Source organism: Oncorhynchus masou, chromosome 17, assembly GCF_036934945.1.
Source record: "Oncorhynchus masou masou isolate Uvic2021 chromosome 17, UVic_Omas_1.1, whole genome shotgun sequence".
NCBI classification, from domain to species: domain Eukaryota; kingdom Metazoa; phylum Chordata; class Actinopteri; order Salmoniformes; family Salmonidae; genus Oncorhynchus; species Oncorhynchus masou.
The window spans coordinates 21,792,192-21,815,937 of record NC_088228.1 but is presented as its reverse complement, the minus strand read 5'-3'; the positions used below and the strand labels follow the sequence as shown (position 1 = coordinate 21,815,937).

The window sequence follows — 23,746 nt, the reverse complement described above, 5'->3', positions numbered from 1 at the left end:
AGAAACCAAGACTGTTGAGTCTGCCGATAAGAATACAGTGATTGACAGAGTCGAAAGCCTTTGCCAGGTCGATGAATATGGCTGCACAGTACTGTCTTTTATCGATGGCAGTTATGATATCGTTTAGTACATTGAGCGTGGCTGATGTGCACCCGTGACCAGCTTGGAAACCGGATTGCACAGCGGAGAAGGTACGGTGTGATTTGAAATGGTCAGTGAGTGTCACCCCCTTTGTGTCACCCCCTTTGAAGAGGGGGATGACTGCGGCAGCTTTCCACTCTTTAGGAATTTAAGACGATACGAAAGAGCGGTTGAACAGACTAGTAATAGGGGTTGCAACAATGGCGGCGGATAATTTTAGAAAGAGAGGGTCCAGATTGTCTAGCTCAGCTGATTTGTACGGGTCCAGGTTTTGCAGTTCTTTCAGAACATCTGCTATCTGGATTTGGGTGAAGGAGAAGCTGGGGAGGCTTGGGCAAGTAGCTGCGGGGGGTGTGGAGCTGTTGGTCAGGGTTGTGGTAGCCAGGTGGAAATGTTTATTGAAATTCTCGATTATCGTGGATTTATCGGTGGTGACAGTGTTTCCTAGCCTGGGAGGAGGTGCTCTTAGTCTACATAGACTTTACAGTGTCCCAGAACCTTTTGGAGCTAGAGCTGCAGGATGCAAATCTCTGTTTGAAAAAGCTAGCCTTTGCTTTCCTAACTGACTGTGTGTATTGGTTCCTGACTTCCCTGAACAGTTGCATATCGCGGGGAATATTCAATGCTAATGCAGTACGCCACAGGATGTTTTTGTGCTGGTCAAAGGGCAGTCAGGTCTAGAGTGAACCAAGGGCTATATCTGTTCTTAGTTCTACATTTTTTGAAAGGGGCATGCTTATTTAAGATGGTGAGGAAATTCCTTTTAAAGAACAACCAGGCATCCTCTACTGAAGGGATGAGGTCAATATCCTTCCAGGATACCCGGGCCAGGTCGATTAGAAAGGCCTGCTCGCAGAAGTGTTTTAGGGAGCGTTTGATAGTGATGAGGGGTGGTCGTTTGACCGCAGACCCATAACGGATGCAGGCAATGAGGCAGTGATCGCTGAGATCCTGATTGAAAACAGCAGAGGTGTATTTGGATATTAGGATGGCCGGGGTGTTAAGCATATCCCAGTTTAGGTCACCTAGCAGAACAAACTCTGAAGATAGGTGGCAATCAATTCACCTATCTATGGTGTCCAGGGCACAGCTGGGAGGTTAGGGGGGGATCTATAACAGGAAGGCAACAGTGAGAGACTTAATTCTGGAGAGAATCATTTTTTTAATTAAAAGCTCAAACTATTTGGGCATAGACCTGGAAAGTATGACAGAACGTTGCAGGTTCTCTCTGCAGTAGATTGCAACTCCTCCCCCTTTGGCAGTTCCATCTTGAAGGAAAAAGTTGTAGTTGGGGATGGAAATATCAGAATTTTTGGTGGCCTTCCTAAGTCAGGATTCAGACACAGCAAGGACATCAGGGTTGGCGTAGTGTGCGGGGCTAGGGGCGCAGTAAAATAAAACAATGATAACTACCCTAAACAACAGTATACAAGGCACATTGACATTAGAGAGAGGCATAAAGCAATCACAGGTGTTGATTGGGAGAGCTAGCTAAGACAACAATGGATAAGACTACAACAGCTAATTAGCTAAGACAGCAACAACAGGTAAAATGGCAATGAATGAGCAGAGAGTGTCAGTTAACTACACACAAGGCCCGAGTTCGAGGCTGGGGCCGACAGATAAACAAAATAAACAAAATGGAGTACCGTGATGAATGAAAACAGCTCAGCAGGCATCAGCTATGTAGCCAGGTAGGGTCCAGTGAACAGCAATAGATGAAACAGGGAAGCCGTTAGGTAGTCATTACTGCGCTAGCAAGCGGGAGACACAGCGTTCATAAAGATTGCAGGCCGGGGCTAGCAGAAGCATCTTCACCGACGTCTGGCAAAGGCCGGTTGAGGACACAACGGGCGGAATTACATCGGCAAACCTGTCGTGATGGATCGGCGGGGCTCCATTTCGACAAAGGGTCCAGGCCAATTGGCAAAAGAGGTATTGTAGCTGAAGTAGTTAAGTTTGCAGGCCGGGAGATGCTCCTGGCTTGAGGCTAACTTGTGCTAGCTTCGGGACAAGGGCGTTAGCCACTATAGTCACTCAGTAGCAGCTAGCTGCGATGATGTGATGCAAAGGTCCAGAGCTTACGACAGGAATCCGGTGATGTAGTGGCTTCTAGTCGTGTTAGTGAAGAGTCCGGGAGGCATCATCTGTGTAGCCGAGTGATCATAGGGTCCACTGGCTCAAGGCTAGCTTCAGGGCTGGGACACTCAGTAGCAGCTCGCTAGTTGCGATGATCTGAAGTAATGGTCCAGAGCTTACGGCAGGAATCTGGTGATGTAGTGGAGAAAAGCAGTCTGGTATGCTCAGGGTTGATATCGTGCTGTGCAGACTGGCGGGTATTATCCAGGCTAAAAGCTTCTGGTGTCTGAGCTAAAGGTAAAGGCCGCTAGCAGTGCCTAACGATGACTAAATAGCTTGTAGCTATTTAGCTGGTGAGCATCTGATGGCTAGCTTCTGATGGAGGTTCGAGTTATAGATTCTAAAAATAGCAGATCCGTATCACATTGGTTGAGGCGGGTTGCCGGAAGGTAAGTTTAATTTGAAAATGAAAAAAAAGAGGTTGAAATATATACTAAAAAAGAATGAAAAAAAAACTAAATCCAGGCTGAATCACATTCGGCCATGATTAGCAGTCCCATATGGCAGCATCGTCCGGGTTTGGCCGTCATTGTAAATAAGAATTTGTTCTTAACTGGCTTATATAGTGAAATAAAAGGTAAAAACATTTTTAAAAAAATTTAAAAAAACAAACATGTAATTCGATATCGTCAGGTTTGTGTTGTTGAGGACATGCAGTAATGAAACATTATAGACAGTTCATCAAAGCTGAGACCGAGCACACCCCCATGTCGAAATAAACCCCCATGTTGTAATCATTATTAGCACTGAGCTCAGTCTAAACAATGGACTTCAGACAGTAGGTTGGTTTGGGGTCTAGGTTGGCAGTATACTCATTCCTTTGAGTGGAGTAGAAATTCTCTATGGTAAGAAGTCAATGATCTTTCAAATTCTCAGCCCAATCTTCATTTACTGTTAAATTTATTCATTATCAAAATTCCAAATTGTTTCTTCATACCTTTGATTGTGCAGTTTAAGTTTCATCAATAAAAAGAGGAAATCAATTAACCTCAATTCAGGATTTAATCTCATCTTCCCATATGTGACTGTCACAGTGAAACTCCAGACCCTGGGTGGCAGGCAGAGGCATCTACATCTCAGTACCAGCAGTTGGAAAGACTGAGGTAGTGGTGTTGGGTTAGGGTTAGTCAGCAGGGCTGGGGGAACCAACAGATTGAGCTCTGTGGGGCGGGCTGAGGAGCAACATGCATGAGCCTCTGACACGCTAGGCCCTGCATCCACTCACACAGGCAGGTTTGTATTGGCTGCTGTTGCACAGAGTGCATTCTATTCAGGTGGTGGTGGTAGGGTTGGAGGGAGAGGGGGTGAGGAGGGAGGGAACCCGGCTGGGGGGTGGATGGCAATTGGAGATTACAAGGATTGGAGTTTTAAACAGAGAGACCACCAAAGAAGCCCAACTGAAACACCACTAATTACTGACACTATGCTCCTCCTTGCTGTGAGCCCCCCCCCCCACTTTAACCACCCACCTCTTCCGCCGGCCTCCCTCGACCCCCCAAATATCCTTAGCTTTGTAAACAAGCCCTCCTACATGCAAACAAAGGGCCCAAAAATGCAAGTGCCTTCTTTAACATGCCAGGGATTTACTAATCCCCTCTTACATTTTTTTTTTATGTTGTGAAAGAATTGCCATGTCTTTCTTTTTCTGCACTAACTGGGACATGAGGGTACCTACACTGGCTCTGGCCTCCCTGTCTTTAAGAGGGACTGTGCTAAAGCCTAACTCTGCCAGTCAAAGCTCTTCCCCAGGATTTGAGGATCTGTGAATTTAAAACTCCTTTTCTACTTCTCAGTGGTCGCTCTCCTGCGATTCATGTCATGCTTGCAGTTTTAAATCACCAGCCCGGACATCCTTTCAACCGACCAGCACGAGTGAAAATACTTTAATTAAAAATGTCTCCCAATGCTAGACTGAAAACCCCAATTCATAGTAGATGTACTTTCCAGAGTCAGCAATCCACCCACAATAAATAGCTGAAAATGAAACTTTCAAGGTAGAAAACAAGTGCGATTTTGGTGCAAATATGTTCACAAGTGTATCAACTCACTGTGCAACAACTTGTGAGTTATATGGATGAAGTGAAATACGTTGTTGCTGAGAATCCAGACGTTTAACCATGTATATTCATCACCTATGTGTTTTTGTATTACATTGTAAGCATGCTCTGGTTCACTGCACACCAATGGACATTGTCAACATAGAGTTCTCCATTTTACCCACATATCACATAAAACAAGCCTCAGTCAGTCCCATCGCGCTGCAGCCATCTCCCTCCCTCCCTCCCTGTTCCCCTTTGTCCTCTCTCTCCCTCTACACTGGCCTCTGAAACCTACTTGTCCTCTCTCTCTCTCTACACTGGCCTCTGAAACCTACTTGTTCCCCTTGGTCCTCTCTCTCTCTCTCTCTACACTGGCCTCTGAAACCTACTTGTCCTCTCTCTCCCTCTACAGTGGCCTCTGAAACCTACTTGTCCTCTCTCTCTCTCTCTACACTGGCCTCTGAAACCTACTTGTCCTCTCTCTCCCTCTACAGTGGCCTCTGAAACCTACTTGTCCTCTCTCTCTCTCTCTACACTGGCCTCTGAAACCTACTTGTTCCCCTTGGTCCTCTCTCTCTACACTGGCCTCTGAAACCTACTTGTTCCCCTTGGTCCTCTCTCTCTCTCTACACTGACCTCTGAAACCTACTTGTCCTCTCTCTCTCTCTCTACACTGGCCTCTGAAACCTACTTGTTCTCCTTGGTCCTCTCTCTCTCTCTACACTGACCTCTGAAACCTACTTGTCCTCTCTCTCGCTCTCTACACTGGCCTCTGAAACCTACTTGTTCCCCTTGGTCCTCTCTCTCTCTCTCTACACTGTCCTCTGAAACCTACTTGTTCCCCTTGGTCCTCTCTCTCCCTCTACACTGACCTCTGAAACCTACTTGTTCCCCTTGGTCCTCTCTCCCCCTCTACACTGACCTCTGAAACCTACTTGTTCCCCTTGGTCCTCTCTCCCCCTCTACACTGACCTCTGAAATCTACTTGTTCCCCTTGGTCCTCTCTCTCCCTCTACACTGACCTCTGAAACCTACTTGATCCCCTAATGTGGTTCAACACTATACTAGGCTTAATTGGGGAAGGGAGTTGACTGCCCAGCCTTTATCAAATGGAAATATAATGGTTTCTTCCACTGCTTTCTCTCCACCACAAAGTATCATCTGTGACTTTCTGGCAACATGACTGTCCTTGGGTGTAAGGGCTCAGTGGTAGAAATGGTCCAAATCTGTATACAGTAGACTCTACTCACCCCTCCTCGATGGTGACTCCATGCATGATGATGGAGTTGGTTACTTTGACCTTCTCCCTGACAGTGGTGGACATTCCGATCGTCGATCTCTTGATGGATGTCTTGTCTGAGATCTGACAGGAAGCTCCTATTATGCTGTCTGCACCAATCTAACAAACAATAGGCAGACGTGGCAGAACGTTGTCAGTAAAAAGATAATAAGCAGAAAAGACCACGGCAGAATTTACATTTTGCTCGGATCCCTTCACACACTTTGCTATATTAGTGAGTCAAATTCCAGTGTAAAAATGTTTACTCTTTATATGTCTGTTAATGAGAGAAAAGAGAGAAGATGATATTTTAGAACTCAAATGTGTACGACAGTTGGGAAAGCAGTTTGAACATAAAGATAATGGAGAGGCAACCTACAAATGTAGGACCTTAATTTGAGCCAGTTTGCTACAGCAGGAGAATAATCCTGCAGCAACAGGAAATGTGAATTATTATGTGGATTATAATTAATGGACATTTTTTTTGTAGGGGTTGATACATTTTTTCGTAAGGGAAAATCAAATCTGTAATTTCAGACTTGGAAATTATAAACTTCAGAAGCCTTTTTAAACCTCAAATACACTGCAAGTTAAACATTTCCTGCATTGCAGGAATCAAATTAGTGATCAAATTAAGATCCTACATCTGTAAGGTCGATTTCACACATTGTAGTTCTGCGCTATAGTTCGAATCAGAATTCAACAATTTTTTACATTGCATTTCTTTCATTTGGTCCGGTTGGTTTCAGATTGCCAAATGACAAACAAACTAAAATGCCTAAACAATGCCTCGTGACTGATATTGATTACTGAATTGTTGGGCATGTGACAATAAACAAAGTGTTCAGGCAAGTCATTTGTTTATTGGGGAAAAATTTGCACGTTAAATTCATCTATGATTATGAAGAAGCATAACTTGTGTCCCGAACTTCATATTACTCTCCCTTTGGTCTTTCAACAACATGCGGAAGGAGGAAACAGCGCAATGGCCGCTCTAACTGCGACGTGGGTAGGCTATATTCAGCAGCGTATAGCCCCGTCTCCCCTAATCTGCATCAAATGCGCTCATATAGGCTCCGCTATTCAGACTGTTTCAGATATATCAAGTTATGGTTGGCTACAGTTAAAGGCGTACATGGCCGTACAGCAGTGTTCTAGAATATACTTTCATAGTTTTCTAATTCTCAGCACGGCTCAAGCAATTAATCCAACCATTGCCACATTCAAATGATTAAGAGCCACGTACGCGGATCCACGTTGGTTGGACATTTTGGGGAGGTGCAAAGGTCGGGCTGTGCGTCCCCAGCGGGATATATCACAATGGGAAGCCAGACTATCGCGGATCCCAATCGGAATTGAGCTTTACTCATAAATCCTCTATGACACCTACAGCATAGACAACTAACAAGAATACCATGTGACTCACCAAAGCACACTCACTCTAATGTCACCCTCACTCACCAGAAACTCTCAATACTGCGAATGACTCACTCTCAGACTCGGTCAGAAAATCCACATTGTACCAGACGTCTAAGAAAACCACCCATCGAGCAACTCTTAGTGCGTTCCCTGTTGGTCATAGTAGTTACTCACCAGACAGCGCTCAGAGACCACTGCTGATGGATGGACTGCAGGCTCGTCAAACAGCTTAGGGGCCTGGAATACAGGAGAGAAAATGGATGAGGATAAAGCAATACTGTCAGTCATGTTCAGGAATCAACCTCATTGAAATATATGAACATTTCTTTATTTTTTTGTGTGTCATCTAGCAGACGTTCTTATCCAGTGTGTGTACATTTTCATATATATATATAATTTTTTTTTTCACACTGTTCCCCCGTGGGAATCAAACCCACAACTCTGGCGTTATGTTGGTCACAGAGCCTGCTATTAAACTAGAGTTTCTGTAAAATAACCAAGAGCGTCACATTTTCTACACAGTGTCCCTTCACTCACTCACCAGGCGATTGGCTTCGATGTAGGCCGCTAGCGTGTTGACGCGGTAACATATTCCCTCGTCCATGATGTGCACGTAGCAGCGTAGGCGTCCTCCGTGGTAGGCATCGCTCATGTCCCCACGGTGGTCATTCCAACAGGACCTCTCCTGGGTTAGCTGCAGCAGCTCCTCATCCCTGGACGAGATCTGGATCTCTACACACGCATATATTTCAGCAGATACACACAGGTGAATGTGTGTGTGTGCACATGAACATGAAGTGAGTTACAACCTAGCTATGGAAAGTCTTAAATGTTCAAGCATACTCTATTTGGAATGTTCATTACCTGAGTTTACATTGCTATCGTTTTTCTTTAGGTTCTGATGAGTTTCATCGATGACCTTCGGAGAGTTGGTGGATTTAGAGAACTGTTTGCGGACCAGATAGGGGACTAACTCTCCCCGAATCGAAGAGATTGATCTTTGAGAGAAAAACAAAACAAAATACAATAGTTACCGAATTGCTGAAATAGAACATTCACTGAAAGTAAAAGGTGCATTTTACCCTCATGATGTGTGTAACATTTGACCCTCAAATCATTTGAAGAGTAATAACATAGAATTAGAATTAGTATAGCGGGCATAGAAATCTGACCATGGCAATTGACCTGAATGGGGAGGCACATTCTACTCATTCTATTTCTATGAGCAATAATTGTCAGCGTAGGTTGAGCGAGATATTTCCTCATGGTCAATCCAAATGATAGAAGTAGGGAGAGGGGCATGAGAAGGAGGACAATTCCTTTGAGTGTACATTGTTAATTTCCATGTACTGAACACTCTCACAAGCTGAATGCCCAACTCTGCTCATGAGGGTTTTATGCTAACCAGAAAACAAAGAAACAACCATAATCATTTCATGATGTACACGTTCAAGGGTTTCCTAACAGGTAAAAAATAATAAGGCTGAATCAAGGTTTCAAACATCCAAGTACGCCCTGTAGGCAATTTAATTTCTCCTCCTCCTCACTTCTTCACTACACTCCATGTCCCTCTCCATCTCTCCTCCTCACTCTCTGTTTAGTTTCTTTGAAGGGAGATTAGAATTTCCATGTGAATGCTGAGAAAGAAACAACAGTTACTCTGTCCATTTTTCTCTGTGAGCGCTCCGCAGCAGAGCAGCTTCAAGAGAGAGAAGAGCGAGAGAGGGGGAGAGAAAGAGAGGGGGAGAGAAAGAGAGAGGGAGAGGAAGAGAGGGGGAGGGAAAGAGAGGGGGAGAGGAGAGAGGGGGAGGGAAAGAGAGGGGGAGAGGAAGAGAGGGGGAGAGGAAGAGAGGGGGAGAGAAAGAGAGGGGGAGAGGAAGAGAGGGGGAGAGGAAGAGAGGGGGGGAGAGAAAGAGGGGGAGAGAAAGAGAGGGGGAGAGGAAGAGAGGGGGAGAGGAAGAGAGGGGGAGGGAAAGAGAGGGGGAGAGGAAGAGAGGGGGAGGGAAAGAGAGGGGGAGAGGAAGAGAGGGGGAGAGTAAGAGAGGGGGAGAGGAAGAGAGGGGGAGGGAAAGAGAGAGGGAAAGAGGAAGAGAGGGGGAGAGGAAGAGAGAGGGAAAGAGGAAGAGAGGGGGAGAGGAAGAGAGGGGGAGAGGAAGAGAGGGGGAGAGGAAGAGTGAGGGAGGGAAAGAGAGAGGGAAAGAGGAAAAGGGGAGAATGTGAAAGAAAAGGGTGCTGAATTTAAAGTCAACCTACTTTGATGAGATATAAAAATAAAACGGGGGGTAGTGGTATTGGGGTCTCCTGAGTCTGGACGGCAGATTAGATGAAATGATATTCCTATCAGGAGGACTGGTGAATAAATAGGGCTCCCGAGTGGCGCATCTCAGTGCGGTAGGTGCTAGAGGCGTCACTACAGACCCTGGTTTGATTCCAGGCTGTATCACAACAGGCCGTGATTGAGAGTCCCATAGGGCAGCGCACAATTTGCCCAGCGTCTTCTGGGTTAGGATTTGGCTGGGGTAGGCGGTCAACTGACTTACCTAGTTAAATAACGGTTCAATTAAAATATGTCAAAGCAATGTGAAGCAGCAGGAACAAGCAGCTGTGTTGCTGCATATTTATGGAAATCCCCGGTAGAAAATTTATATTTGAAGGGAAAGGGATCGACCTAGTGAGTCAATGTACTCTCCAATTAATGCCACCTGTGCTTATTTTCAACACCACTTAAAGGAGCTGCTGGGTCTCCTCACAATACCAGTTTAACAAGCATAAAGGGATTGGGGGCCTAGACTGGGGGTGGGTGGAGGAGTAGAAGGGTGGAGCTTCTGCTTTTGGTCTTGCTGGTGGTGGGCGTGGTGGTGGTGGTGGTGGTGGGGGGGGAAATCACCTGCCTAGGATGTATGGGCTGGAGAATGTGAGTAGATTCATGTAACACCATTAGAAATATAGGCTGCATCAATAGGACATACATTAATCAAAGTGAGATGCATTTCAACTAAGTGAGGAATCAAACAATGCATTGAATTGCTTGGCCTGGATTTGAATGATCAGGTGTATGTATATTTTACAATTATGGATCATTTGATCTGGTGGTGGTGGCTACAGAGCTCCTATGAATTACATCTATATGTTATAAGCTTTAAGTAAATCTATGGTGGTGGCCCTATTATATATGGTGACCCAGACATTTAAAATGGGCAATAAACAACAGACTTTCTGATTGGTCCAAAGTGATTGCACTTGAAGAGAAGTAGTACAAGAAGTATGAGGAAGTGAGATGATCGCCACAGTTGTGATTGAGGTGTACCTCTGACACTAATGCTCAAGGGGGGTAAAAGCCTAATAAACTGCTCAAGGGGCACATTGTAAAACAAATTAACACCTAACAAGAATACATACCAGTCTCAAAGCCTTTCCACAGTCACAGTCTGTTCATATATTAACTCCAGTTCAACACGCTTGCAACTTGGCAAGAAAGGTGCCATTCGTCATTTCACCTGTATCTAGCAACACACTGTATTCACATTTATGTGGATGGTTATTGGTACCTTTAAAAATATTATTTGATATACACAGTGTAGAAAACATTAGGAACCACCTTCCTAATATGAGTTGCACCCCCGTTTGCCCTCAGAACAGCCTCACTTTGTCGGGGCATGGACTCAACAAGGTGTCAAAAGCATTCCACAAGGAGCCCATGTTGACTCCAATGCTTCCCACAGTTGTGTCAAATTGGCTGGATGTCCATTGGGTGGTGGGCCATTCTTGATACACACGGAAAACTGGTGAGCGTGAAAAACCCAGCAGCATTGCAGTTCTTGATTCAAACCGGTGGGCCTGGCACCTACCACCATACCCCGTTCAAAGGCACTTAAATCTCGTCTTGCTCATTAACCCAATGAATGACACACATACACAATCTATGTCTCAATTGTCTTAGGTTAAACAAGGATTTTTAAGCCTTTTCTCCTCCCCTACACTAATTGAAGTGGATTTAACAAGTGACATCAATAAGGGATCATAGCTTTCACCTGGATTCACCTGGTCAGTCTATGTCTACTGTTTTGTACACTCAGTGTACATTTAATATAAAAACACATCTGTGATGACATGCAAAGATTTGACATGCAATGACATGCAAAAGTTCGCAACCAAAGTTAAACATGTGAAAGGGCCTCACTTGTTATCAGCGAGGAAGTCGACCACAGACTTCTTCAGGCAGTACAGGTGGGCGTCCACAAGGCCAGTTTTGATGTGCATCCTTGGATGTCTGAATGAAAGAGAGAGGCAGACGTGGGAGGTAAATCAAATCAAATTCAAACTAAGAAGCTGGGGAGTTATACATGACATTGCTCTATACCTGTGTAAAAACACAGTAGTTGTAATAGAACAATTGTAAAGGCACGTTCTATGACATACGTTAACAATTCGTTTGGAGTTGAAGGGATTTTTGTTATTACCCAGGTGGATTAAGGATTAGTCCCAATTTCAATGTTCATGGCACAACACACCATAAAGTACCCTGTAGCAGATAGCATGCATCTTCACAAGCAAAACCACTGTTTTCTTCTCAGAATTCTGTTTTAATTAGATGACAGAATGAAAATAATGGCACCCTTTAATACAGATTTTTATTCGGACATTATTCTTACTTACTCTGCTGAAAGCAGTACGTGACTGAACAAACAGAACATCTGCTATAAGGGCAAAAAAATAAGGCATGTGACAAAAGTCCCTGGAATGTCATGGCACCTGTGTATTGTCCCCTGCCAGCTTCCATACGCAGGCCCTGCCCCAGAAGCCTGGCTGCCATGGTAACCGTGTCCAGTCTGGTGAGATGCCAACACAAGCGGACCCCCCAATTGTTTTACAGCCTGAGATTGACATGACAAAGCTCTGGGTATAGAGCCTCTGTCTGTAGTAAATGGCACTCTATTCCATTTATATTGCTGTATAAAAGGGTAGTGCACCATAATGCTCTGATCAAAAGTAGAGCACTATATAGAGAATAGGGTGCCATTTGGGACATGTCCTGCCCTGGAGGCCAGTGTAATTCATCTGAGAACAGAGCAACCTGTGTGATGTGGGAAGCGTCTCAAATGAAAATCAATTTGTATTTGTCACATACGCCGAATAAAACAAGAGACCACGTTACCATGAAATGCTTACTTAAGAGCCCCTTTCTCAACAATACAGTTAAAAAGTAGAGCATTAACAAATAAATAAAAATAAAAAAGAGGGACCAAAAGTATATGGACGGACACCTGCTCAAAATGTATCATGTCAAAATCATGGGCATTAATATGGAGTTGGTCCCTCCTTTGCTGCTATAACAGACTCTATTCTTCTGGGAACACTTTCCACTAAATGTTGGAACATTGCTGGGGGACTTGCTTCCATTCTGCCACAAGCTTACTACTGAGGGTGGGGCCTGATGTTGGGCGATTAGGCCTGGCTCGCAGTCGGCGTTCCAATTTATCCCAAAGGTGTTTGATGTGATTGAGGTCATGGCTCTGTGCAGGCCAGTCAAGTTCTTCCACACCGATCTCCACAAATAATTTCTGTATGGACCTCACTTTGTGCACAGGGGCATTGTCATGCTGAAACAGGAAAGGACCTTCCCCAAACTGTTGTCACAAAGTTGGAAGCACAGAATCGTGTAGAATATTTTTGTATGCTGTAGCGTGAAGATTTATCTTTACAGAAACTAAGGGGCCTAGCGCGAACCACGAAAAACAGCTTCCAAACTTTACAGTCAGCACTATGCATTGCGGCAGGTATCGTTCTGAGGCATTCACGAAAGAAAGAAAGAAAGAAAGAAAAAGAAAGAAAAAGAAAGAAAGAAAAAGAAAAAAAGAAAGAAAAAGAAAGAAAAAGAAAGAAAACTCAGAGGATCAGAAGGTGTGGGGCCAACTTGTTAAAAAGCTTTGATTGAGTGGAGAATAATTTCTGTTGGGGTTTATTTTGAAGTGTTCTGGTGAAATTACCATGATAATATAATGTTGGTTACAGAATTAAATCTAAACCTGCAGTCAAAATGGCCTACAATAGCCTACATCAGGGGTAGGCAACTAGTCAGCCTGGGGCCGAAAATAACAATTTCGTACCTTGATTACAGAGACATGATCATGTCTCTATTTATTTGTAAGATAAATTTTAAAAAACACTTGCAGGCCGTTTTGGTTCCTCGGGCCGCCTGTTGCCGACCTCTGGCCAAACATCAGCTCTGAAAGACTGTGGTGTCAGTTAGAAAAGCTGGTGTTCTGTTCACTGCAGTTCTGGCCATGGTGAACGCAGGACTCATCCTCTGAGAAGGCCTCTAGAAGCACTGCTCACATAAAACATATATCAAATCAAATGTTATTTGTCACATGCACCGAATACAACAGGTGTAGTAGTAGACCTTACAGTGAAATGCTTCAGAGTCCAAAACGTGTACGGGTACGCACAGCAGTGTGATAGAATGTTGGACCACTGGCTTTCATACTTTTTGAATTCCCAGCGCAGCTCAAGCAATTTCTCCAACCGTCACCACGTTCAGATGGGCTGTGCGTCCCCCGCGGACGGTGGTCTTAGAGCCGCATAGCTAGATCCAGAGACTATCGCGTTCTCTGGATTCTGAATTACGCTTAAAGTATGACCAGGTGACCCGACTCCATAAACAGTTCCTTGGACAGAACCTACGCAATGGGTCAGATAAGACCATAGCTGTACATTCACTAGCCTATATTCTACATGACCTCTGGGTCAGAGCATCAGGTCAAATAGATGCCAAACCTCCACCAAACATCCAACATGATCATAGTGGTGAAACACTATCATAGCGACCCGGCTATCCAGCCTGCCTGGTGGTGTTGCAGTCAACTGGGCCCCCCATTCTCTTCTCCTCCCCTAAATGTGACATTTAAGAAAACCATCTCATCTCTGGGACTTTATGTGACAGCCTCCCCCGCTCCGTCTTTTCTTGGGTGAAGAATGCGATTTGAAGCATTGAGAATGAGTCAGCTCTGGTCGGCCATGCAGATTTCAGAACCAGATGCCGGGCCGTATAAATCACGCTTTGAGGGGGAAGAGGGAAGCGGGTAAACAAGCAAGAGGTAAATTACTACAACTTTGAGCCATTCCATTAACCAGCTCACAGAGGGGACATGTGCTGAACCCACCAACGAGGGGCTGAAAACAGAGACAGGAATATCCTAGCACACAACCAGCATCTGATATCATTGTTTGGCACCTGTGGGGCTGGGCAGGCAGGGAGGCAGGCCAGCAGGAGAGATACCCAGGGATCAGTGTGCTGTGGCTGGTGGTGTGGAGGAGAGTGGTGGGGGTCAACGTGTGCCCTTTATGGAGAATTGCACCATGGTTAAACACAAGCAGGAGCAGCCACAGGCCCAGTCTGTCTACTGGGAAGGGCCTACATGCTGGAGGAAGGACCTCCATTTGCATGATCATTTCAGTAGAACTACAATACACATTGTTTGGCCATAAAGCCACTGCATTTGCCAAACAAGTTTAATGTGTAATTCCTGGTAGTCTACAGCAGAGGTTCACAAATTTGTCCTCAGGGCCTGCGTTGGGGAACATCACGACCCCTCCCCGCACAGATGCACCATGTCTATTTCTATGGGCACAAGCACTGTTAGTGAGATAAACTGTTCACACCCCTCTTGTTGGTGGAGAGAATTTGGCAGGTTTAAAGCTTATTTTCTGCAATTCTACACATTTTGTCATGGGGTGCAAAGTACATTTTCACGCAATTCTATACATTTTGCCCTGTATAACATGTATTCATGTGATATTTGAGTGACAAAATTACAACAATAACTATGGGGTACAAAACAAAAAAATGTTGGACAAAACAAACAAAAAAGCTGCACTATGATGCACTATCCAATTTCTAAATTGCAACTTGTGCATTCTACTATTACAACTTTCAAGAGTATGTTTAAAGCCACTCCATCCCCAGGGGCCGCGCCCCACAGTTTGGGAACACCAGGTCTAGAGGGCCTGGCTGGTGAGTGAAACAGAACATTGTTGGAAGACTCCTCGGGCTTGGGTGACTCACGTCCAAATAGCATAATGACTTACTACTAAAAACCTCCATGTGTAGTCGGCCCTAAACGAGCACATTCCACATGGCAGCAGCGCTGTGAGGTAAATGGTCTTGTGCTTCTCTCTGAAGGGACAGTTCTAACTGCTATTCTGGACCTGGTCTGTGTCAACACCACTGCAAAGCCCAGGCAAATTTGCTCAAGCGGCCAGCTACACAGGGCTTTACTATAAAGACTTAGGCTCTTTGTATCCTCTCTTGTCTGAGCACAGAAAGTAAATATGAAGGGACAAAAAAATTCCAGACTTGGGTAGTTACTTAGGAAAACGTGCAATTAAACGTATAGCTTCTCAAACTTCGCCACTTGCCATTGGACAATAGATTGACGCCATTTAAAGAGAGGAATGTTTGAGGAGTGTGCTTCATGGCACACAGGGTACGAGACACATGCTACTTGTTCTGCAATGGTCCTAAATTCTTCAAATATATTTAGTTTAGCGGGAACCAAGTACTGTAGACCTCAAGTGATTTACCAAATCCATCATTTCATCCTAAAAGAGAATGGTAGTACAGCAAGGACTGACTTCACCTCTGCTGGATTTACAGTGGAAAGTGGAGCAACATTGTATGCGAGGAATCTGCAGGAGCCTTCACACTGTCAAATCAATTCAGTGGCCAACTCATATCATATGTGTAGCATGTCTTCAGCTGGCATTTCATTCACATGTGGAAATGGGTAGTGAAGGGTGTCACCACACAGACCACTAGCATGGGACAATGTGGTGGTAATCTAGGACAGGGGTTAAGAACATGCAGTTTGTTGGACCTGATGCTTGGTAACCAACAAACACATTTAAAAAGTCATCAAAATAAGAGTCTCTGAAGAATATTGACCATATCCTGCTGTAACATGTAGGCCAAATATCAGTGTGTCAAAGAAAACAAGGGATGAGGGCATTAGAATGGAAGAGAAAGTTCTTTAAGGGCTGAATACCAACTTAAGATCAAATTTTCTTAGTCACATACGCAGAATACAACCTTCACCTTAAAGTTAAATGCTTACTTACGAGCCCCTAACCAACAATGCAGTTTCCAAAAAATACAGATAAGAATGAGATAAAAGTAACAAGTAATTAAAGAGCAGCAGTAAAATAACAATAGAGACTTGATACAGCAGGCACCGACACAGAGTCAATGTGAGGGGGTACCGGTTAGTTAAAGTAGTATGTACATGTAGGTAGAGTTATTAAGGTGACTATGCATAGATGACAACAGAGTGTAAAAGTGGTGTAAAGAGGGGGTGGGGGGAGAGGGGGGGGGCAATGCAAATAGTCTGGGCTAGATGTTTAGGAGTCCTACGGCTTGGGGGTAGAATCTGTTTTAGAAGCCTCTTGGACCTAGACTTGGCTCTCCGGTACCGCTTTCCGTGTGGTAGTAGAGAGAACAGTCGATGAGTAGGGTGGCTGGAGTCTTTGACAATTTTTAGAGCCTTCCTCTGACACCGCCTGGTATAGAGGTCCTGGATGGCAGGAAGCTTGGCCCCAGTGATGTACTGGGCCGTTTGCACAACCCTTTGTAGTGCCTTGTGGTTGGTGGCCGAGCAGTTTCCATACCATGCAGTGATGCAACCAGTCAGGATGCTCTCGATGGTGCAGCTGTAGAACCTTTTGAGGATCTGAGGACCAATGCCAAATCTTTTCAGTCAACTGAGGGGGAATAGCTTTTGTCGTGCCCTCTTCATGACTGTCTTGGTGTGCTTGGACCATGTTAGTTTGTTGGTGATGTGGACACCAGGAACTTGAAGCTCTCAACCTGCTCCACTGCATTCCTGGTAATCCGTCTGGCCCTGTGGCCTTGTGAATGTTGACCTGTTTAAATGTCTTACTCACATCAGCTGCGGAGAACGTGATTGCACAGTCTTCCGGAACAGCTGGTGCTCTCATGCATGTTTCAGTGTTATTTGCCTCGAAGCGAGGATAGAAGTAGTTTAGCTCGTCTGGCAGACTCACGTCACTGGGAAGCTCGCACCTGTGGATCCCTTTGTAGTCTGTAATGGTTTGCAAGCTATGTCACATCCGACGAGCGTCAGAGCCTGTGTAGTACGATTCGATCCTAGTCCTGTTTGATCGTTCGTCGGAGGGCATAGCGGGATTTATTATAAGTTCCGGGTTAGAGTCCCGCACCTTGAAAGCGGCAGCTCTCGCCTTTAGCTCAGTGCGGATGTTGCCTGTAATCCATGGCTTCTGGTTGGGGTCACTGTGGGGACGACGTCATTGATGCACATATTGATGAAGCCAATTACTGAGGTGGTATACTCCTCAATGCCATTGGATGAATTCCGTAAGCAAAACTGTCCTGTAGCTTAGTATCTGCTTCATCTGACCACTTTTTTACTGATCTAGTCAATGGTGCTTCCTGCTTTAATTTTTGCTTGTAAGCAGGAATCAGGAGAATAGAATTATGCTAAGATTTGCCAAATGGAGGGCGAGGGAGAGCATTTATCGTGCGGATTTGGTAAAACAGATTTAAGTTTCCCTGCAATAAAGTCCCCGGCTACTAGGAGAGCCGCCTCTGGGTGAGCGTTTTCTTATAGCGGAATACAGCTCATTCAATGCTGTCTTAGTGCCAGCCTCTGACTATTGTGGTTTGTAAACAGCTACGAATAATACAGATTAAAACTCTTTTGGTAGGTAGTGTGGACTACAGCTTATCATGACTTTATCCTAGCCCAAGATCTGCGTTTGTAACTTCGAATAACTCATGCATTGATATCAATGGGAAATTTGTACAAAGGAATTGAGTGGCCCAAAGTTGAGTGGTGGTTAAGCCATTGGTCCCAGGTTAGCCGTACCACAGTATAGGACAGCAGCATGTGACGGCAGCCCAGCGATCCGATTCCATACGTCACCCAGCCTATGTCTGTTTAAATACAACGGCAGACAAGTAAAGAAAGACTCTGGAGACAGCTTAGACAAACAGCCAGGGAACGACTTGAGCTGGTAGGGGAGGCTTTCAGACGTCTCAAACTTCCTACGCTCAGGAAAAAGGGGCTTAATGGGGGGAAACAGAGTCGAAACAGAGACCTTTGACATCTGGGGCTGAAATAAACGACAAAGCATCGATACTTATGCTAGCTGAAGAGTTAGCCGACAGCTTTAAGATATCATAAGACTGACAAACTCAATAGACCTCAGTCTTTCAACAAGTGGCCTAGGGCTCATTGACGACTTCTATTTTAAAGCTCAACTAGAAGTTTAATTTGTTTAGGGTTAACATGTCTAATAAACTTCAGGCCTGTGAGGTTGTGCATGTTTGTGGAAATACAATTAGCCAGTCTTTCAATGTGCATGTGCAGGCCAAAATGTTCAGATGTTTCCTATATGCAAGTATTTCAGTGTAAGTAAGCTCAGTATGAATGTAATGCCACAAGCCCACAACTGCATGTGATATCCTGGTGTGTGTGTGTTTGCTACATGCATGTGTGTGCGTATCTCACATTAGCGCACGTGGCCAATTTGCTTTTGCAGGGAAGCATGCTTGCAGCTGCTGTTGCGGCCCCTCTCTTATTGGGCAGGATTTAGTGTGGCTCGGGCTCCCTGAAGTATTTATGAGCTCCCAACAGACCAGCTCCCACAGCCCAGAGTCCACAACCTAGAACATAGGTCATAGAACCGCAGCCCACAGCATAGACCAGTGAACAGGACCAGAAGCCCAGGACCAAGGCACAAGACCTGGGCCCATCTTCACAAAAGGTCTCGTAGGAGTGCTGATTTGGGATCAGTTTTGCCTTTAAAGTCATAATGGATAAGATTATATGGACAGGGAGGACCTGATCCTAGATAACTACTTTATGAATATGAGCCCAGGGCTGCAGTCCAGGTCCAGCCAGGATGTCGACAGCTTCAGCTCTTTCAGCCCAGACATCATAGACACCACACAGGGGACTCAAGATAATGCTACGAATGGGTTCATATATTTTGTGCACACTAGACATACGGGTATTTGATGAGCAAGTTTGCCATTTCTGTCAAAAGCGAATATGACTGACTATCTAGTTCATTATTCTAGTTCCTTATTATCCGAATTCCTTATGCATGACGTTTTATCAACTCCAAATGGCCTTAATACCAAGATGTATTTAGTAGTGGGCAGTACATTTGCAAGTATTATACATCAATAGATCATTTTATTGATCTGGTCAAGTAGGATTTACACCTTTAGCAATTGAACAAACATGAATTCTGCTTTAAAGCTTTAAAAAAAAAATAGGTAAATCAGCAGTTACTACATCCATTGTGGATCATAATAATAAATACCATTTAGCAGACACTTTTATCCAAAGCAACTTAAAGTCATGCGTGCAAACATTTTATGTATGAGTGGCCCCAGCGGGAATCGAACCCATAACTCTTGGCGATTAACATAACTTAAAAATGCCTCATGAGCGTAGAGCAACTGTTGAACCCCACCAGAACCCAAAATATTAGTTTGTTTTGCGCCAACATTTATAAAACACAATTTAGCCTCAATTGATATTGATATTATGGACGGTCAGTCCTTGTAGCCAAAGCTATGAATTTGAGAGTGGTTACATTTCTCCAGCCGCATCCCGCAGCTTTTTACCCGAAAATGGTTCAGGGAGAATGCATTATTGTTTCTACTGCCGATTGCCACGATGAGATAAGAGCATAAATACACGGCTTCAGAGCAGCCAAATGCAAGCACACACACAAACACCCAGTGCAACGATAAAGCCCACATGGATGTTTGAAAAAGAGAGCGAGAACAAGTGAAAGAAAAAGGACCACAGCATGCGCTAAGCTGGAACAGGAGCTCTGCCGTGGAAAAACTGCCGAACACAGCCAAAGCAGGAGCAAATCCCTGTGTAGCTGAAGTAATTGGTTAGTCTCATGACAGCCAAGGCTGGGGAGTGCTGTGTTTTTATTAGCAATCCCACACAAATGCAGGGTCAGATCTGAACAAGTTTGCGTTGTTCCCTTCAACACTCCACTCCGCGCCTTGCGCTTTGCTAACTCACACAAACACACACACACACACCTGGTGGCTTGATAAGACAGACCTGGGTTCAAATACTATTTGAGATCTTCCAAATGCGTTAAACATTAGCTTTTTCCTGCCTGGAGAGCCAGTTGAGTGATGGTTGCTCAAGCTCAAACAAGTACAGATAAAGTTTTGAAATAGGAATTGAACCCAGTTCAGTTGATATGACAGCGCAGTGGAAAGTCTCAAGAGTCAGGCTCAAAAGAGAAGTGATAAAATATGTATCCCTGTATTGTTAGACCGGGGGAGGCGTTATTGTACCTGACTCCTAGTTCCTACCCAGACCAACTCGGTCACATTATTCGTAAGGCTATGAAAACGTCACATCATTAATAGTGAGAACGGGGATTTAATTTGACAAGGCAATGAAAATATTTGAAATGGAAACTAATAACTCACTAATACAGCCAACATTTCATAAGTTTCAATTCATCATCACCAGTCAGACAATAGGCATTATTGGGTTTTAGGGGAGACCATTTTTAAAGGTAGACTCAGTGATATGACGTAGGTGCACAAAGTAAACAGCACAGTGGGTCAATTTCCGCAACAACTAAGAGCATTGAAGCGTGAGGCTAAACTCCCCCACTGTTTTGGTCCCGCACCTACCATGCTCGAACAGCGTAAAGCGAACCTTTGCACATGCAGATACTGTGTGTGACTGTGTGGGAAATACGTCTTGCATCTTGTTTATCGCAATATCTGCAGTACTATTCGTGGCAACGTCCTTTAGTAGTGTACACTTAACCACTAAATGTGATGATAAAGTCATACTCACTTTCTCATGATGGACTTCCTGATGACCACACCTTCGTCCAGGTCGGCCTCGTTGGCCATAAAGAGGAGCCTCTTTCCTGTACCATCCACCCCAACAAAGTCCCTTTGCTCCCCTGGGAGAAGGAAGACACCAGAGGAACAATCACACATCAATGGCTGAGATCTCACCACACGACTAAGCAAGCAAGCCATCTAGCTTGGCTTGATGGCTAAGCGAGATGGCTTGTAAACTGGCTTGTAAACTAACATCTAGGCCTACAGACCTTCACTCGGTTTAATAAGACAGATTTAGAAATAAAAAATGTCAACGAGCTTCATCGTAGATTGTTACAAGCGCAATAAACATTTGCTAACTGGGGAATATCCTTTTTAGGGAATGAATCTTTGAAATGTACCATTTTACCATCCATAAAAATACTGACAGATGACATGAAGTAGTGTTCTGCAGTCACTATTTTTGGTTGACTCAAACTCAAATGCAGGGGATCTGGTGTAATAACGCTTGTTGTGTTATAATCATCTGAATCGCACCGGTTTTTTTCTTGCCCTTCTGTCCAGGAACAGTCTCGGTGAACTCGTGGGCTTTGCTCATCAGCATGGAGAGGGTAGCGTTGTGGGCTCGGAACAGGTCGACCACCTCGTGGAGGGCAGCGTCCGTTATCAGGTCACAGCTCACCACCAAGACGTCCGTCTGGAGGGAGACATGGAGGAGAAAAGCACATTCATCAGAATTTGAGAGAGGGAGAAGGACCACAGAGCTTTATAAGCATTGTCTCTTACCTCAAGACCCAGAGCAGAGTTCTTTTGGTATGAAACAATACTAATGTTAAGGTAGTTAGTGGGCTTTGAGAAGAAGAGGATGGTGTTTTCACTCAATGATCAAGCCCCTCCAAACAGTTGTATTGTAGCACTGATACAGAGAATTCAGAACAATTAGCAGTTCATTGACTTGAATAGGAGAATATGATAGCTGGTACTAGTCAAAAGGGCTTACTCGGTACCATTCGTTTATCGCCAAACTTTAAAATGAAACAAAAAGACAGCGATGATCTATGACAATATCCCCTTCAACTTTTTCTAAAGCATGCCCAGGACCCTTTCACATCAGAGTCCATTACATTATTCTGCCTAAGAGGAGGAACACAGTTCTAATGAAAGTGAACAGACATTAAGCTGTTCCCTGGCAACGCCTCAGTAAGTTATCACACTCCAGCCTTCAAATACAGTTTATTCCATCCAGATCCACGTTATGCTCAAAACACCCGAGCTTCTTCGCAGCTGTGACATTCATCTCGAATGATGTACATGAACATATGAGGCAATGGTGCTCCATAAGAAGTCCATAGCGCATGAAAAGTTTGGCTGTGTTTTTCTTAACTACAGTCACAACAAAAATGGGTTCATAAGGGGGAAGTGGAGACAGAGGTAGAGAGAGAGGAGGAGATAGAGAGAGAGGTGAAGAGAGATAGAAGGAGTGGATAGGGAGGGTGAACCTCCTTGATAAACATGGTGCTCTCCTAACTCCTAGCGAGGCATCCTAGCGTAGTGTAGCAAGGGGCACAGGGGAAACCAGCGATAAATCCTGCGCTGCATTTGCCATTGTTTCTGTTTGAGATGTCTGGTTCCCATCTGCTCTGGCCATCTTGGGCCTGTGGATAAATAAACAGGGAAGGCGAGTGAGGAGCGGGGCCTGTTAAAGCGTGCCTAGCTCTATAAAGGCTGCATGCCTCATTGGGGAGGCCTGGGGAGAGGCCCTGCCGTGACGTTCTGCACCCGGGGCATGCAGCTCAGGAGTCTGGCTCTGCTCTACTCCACGGTAGCACACATGGCCAACAGATAACAACCAGGCCAGAACCAGGGCCCCTCAACTCCACTGTCTCGGTCTCTCTCACTGCTACTGGAGAGAGACTAAAGGAGCATCTTCTTTTGCTAATCCAAGACTATGGTTAGGCTATTTATTTCAGACCCCAAAAGACAGGTTTTAATAGTTGGAACAGACATGTGTGGGAGTGGGCGTTTGGTTTCAACACTGAAAACATAGAAGCCTCCAACACAGAAGAAAGATTTTTTGAAGCTCTGAAAAAAAATGTATTCACAGTAAATCACAAAAGTAACATTAAAAAAAAAAATATCTCCCTTTGAGTGTCCCTTAGAGGCATCAGTTACATTACCAAAAAAAAAGGCTACATTTAATTATATTCAGTTCATATAACCAGACACACACACACACACACACACACACACACACACACACACACACACACACACACACACACACACACACACACACACACACACACACACAGCCTTCAGAAAGTATTCACACCCCTGGACTTTTTCTCCATTTTGTTGTGCAAGAGCCTGAATTTAAAATGTATTAAATTGAGATTTTGTGTCACTACACACAGTACCCCATTTTGTCAAAGTGGAATGATGTTTTTAGAAATCTTTACAAATTAATACAGAAATGAGTCAGTAAGTATTCAACCCTTTTGTTAAGTTCAGGTGTAAAAATCTGCTTAACAAGTCGCATAAGTAGAGGGAGGTTTTCCAATGCCTCGCAAGGAAGGGCACCTATTGATGGGTAAAAATACATTTAAAAAAGCAGACATTGAATATCCCGTGTAGCATGGTGCAGTTATTACACTTTGGATGTTGTATCGCTACACCCAGTCACTACAAAGATACATGAGCCCTTCCTAACTCTGTGCCGGGGAGGAAGGAACTAGAGGTCGACCGATTATGATTTTTCAACGCCGATAATGATTATTGGAGGACCAAAAAAGCAGTTAACGATTATTTTTTATTTGTAATAATGACAATTACAACAATACTGAATTA

At 44.5% G+C, this 23,746-nt stretch overlaps 1 protein-coding gene across 1 annotated transcript in view; it reads right to left on the bottom strand.

Moving 5' to 3' along the window:
* eif2b3 (eukaryotic translation initiation factor 2B, subunit 3 gamma) overlaps window positions 1-23,746 on the bottom strand; it is a 42,063-nt gene that overhangs the window by 7,622 nt on the left and 10,695 nt on the right. The window contains exons 4-10 of the mRNA XM_064992738.1: window positions 21,437-21,596; window positions 20,907-21,018; window positions 11,198-11,287; window positions 7,882-8,015; window positions 7,559-7,749; window positions 7,192-7,254; window positions 5,570-5,718 (exon numbers count right to left, since the gene is read on the bottom strand). Coding sequence (XP_064848810.1) covers window positions 5,570-5,718; window positions 7,192-7,254; window positions 7,559-7,749; window positions 7,882-8,015; window positions 11,198-11,287; window positions 20,907-21,018; window positions 21,437-21,596 — 899 coding nt within the window. The remainder of the gene's footprint in view (window positions 1-5,569; window positions 5,719-7,191; window positions 7,255-7,558; window positions 7,750-7,881; window positions 8,016-11,197; window positions 11,288-20,906; window positions 21,019-21,436; window positions 21,597-23,746) is intronic.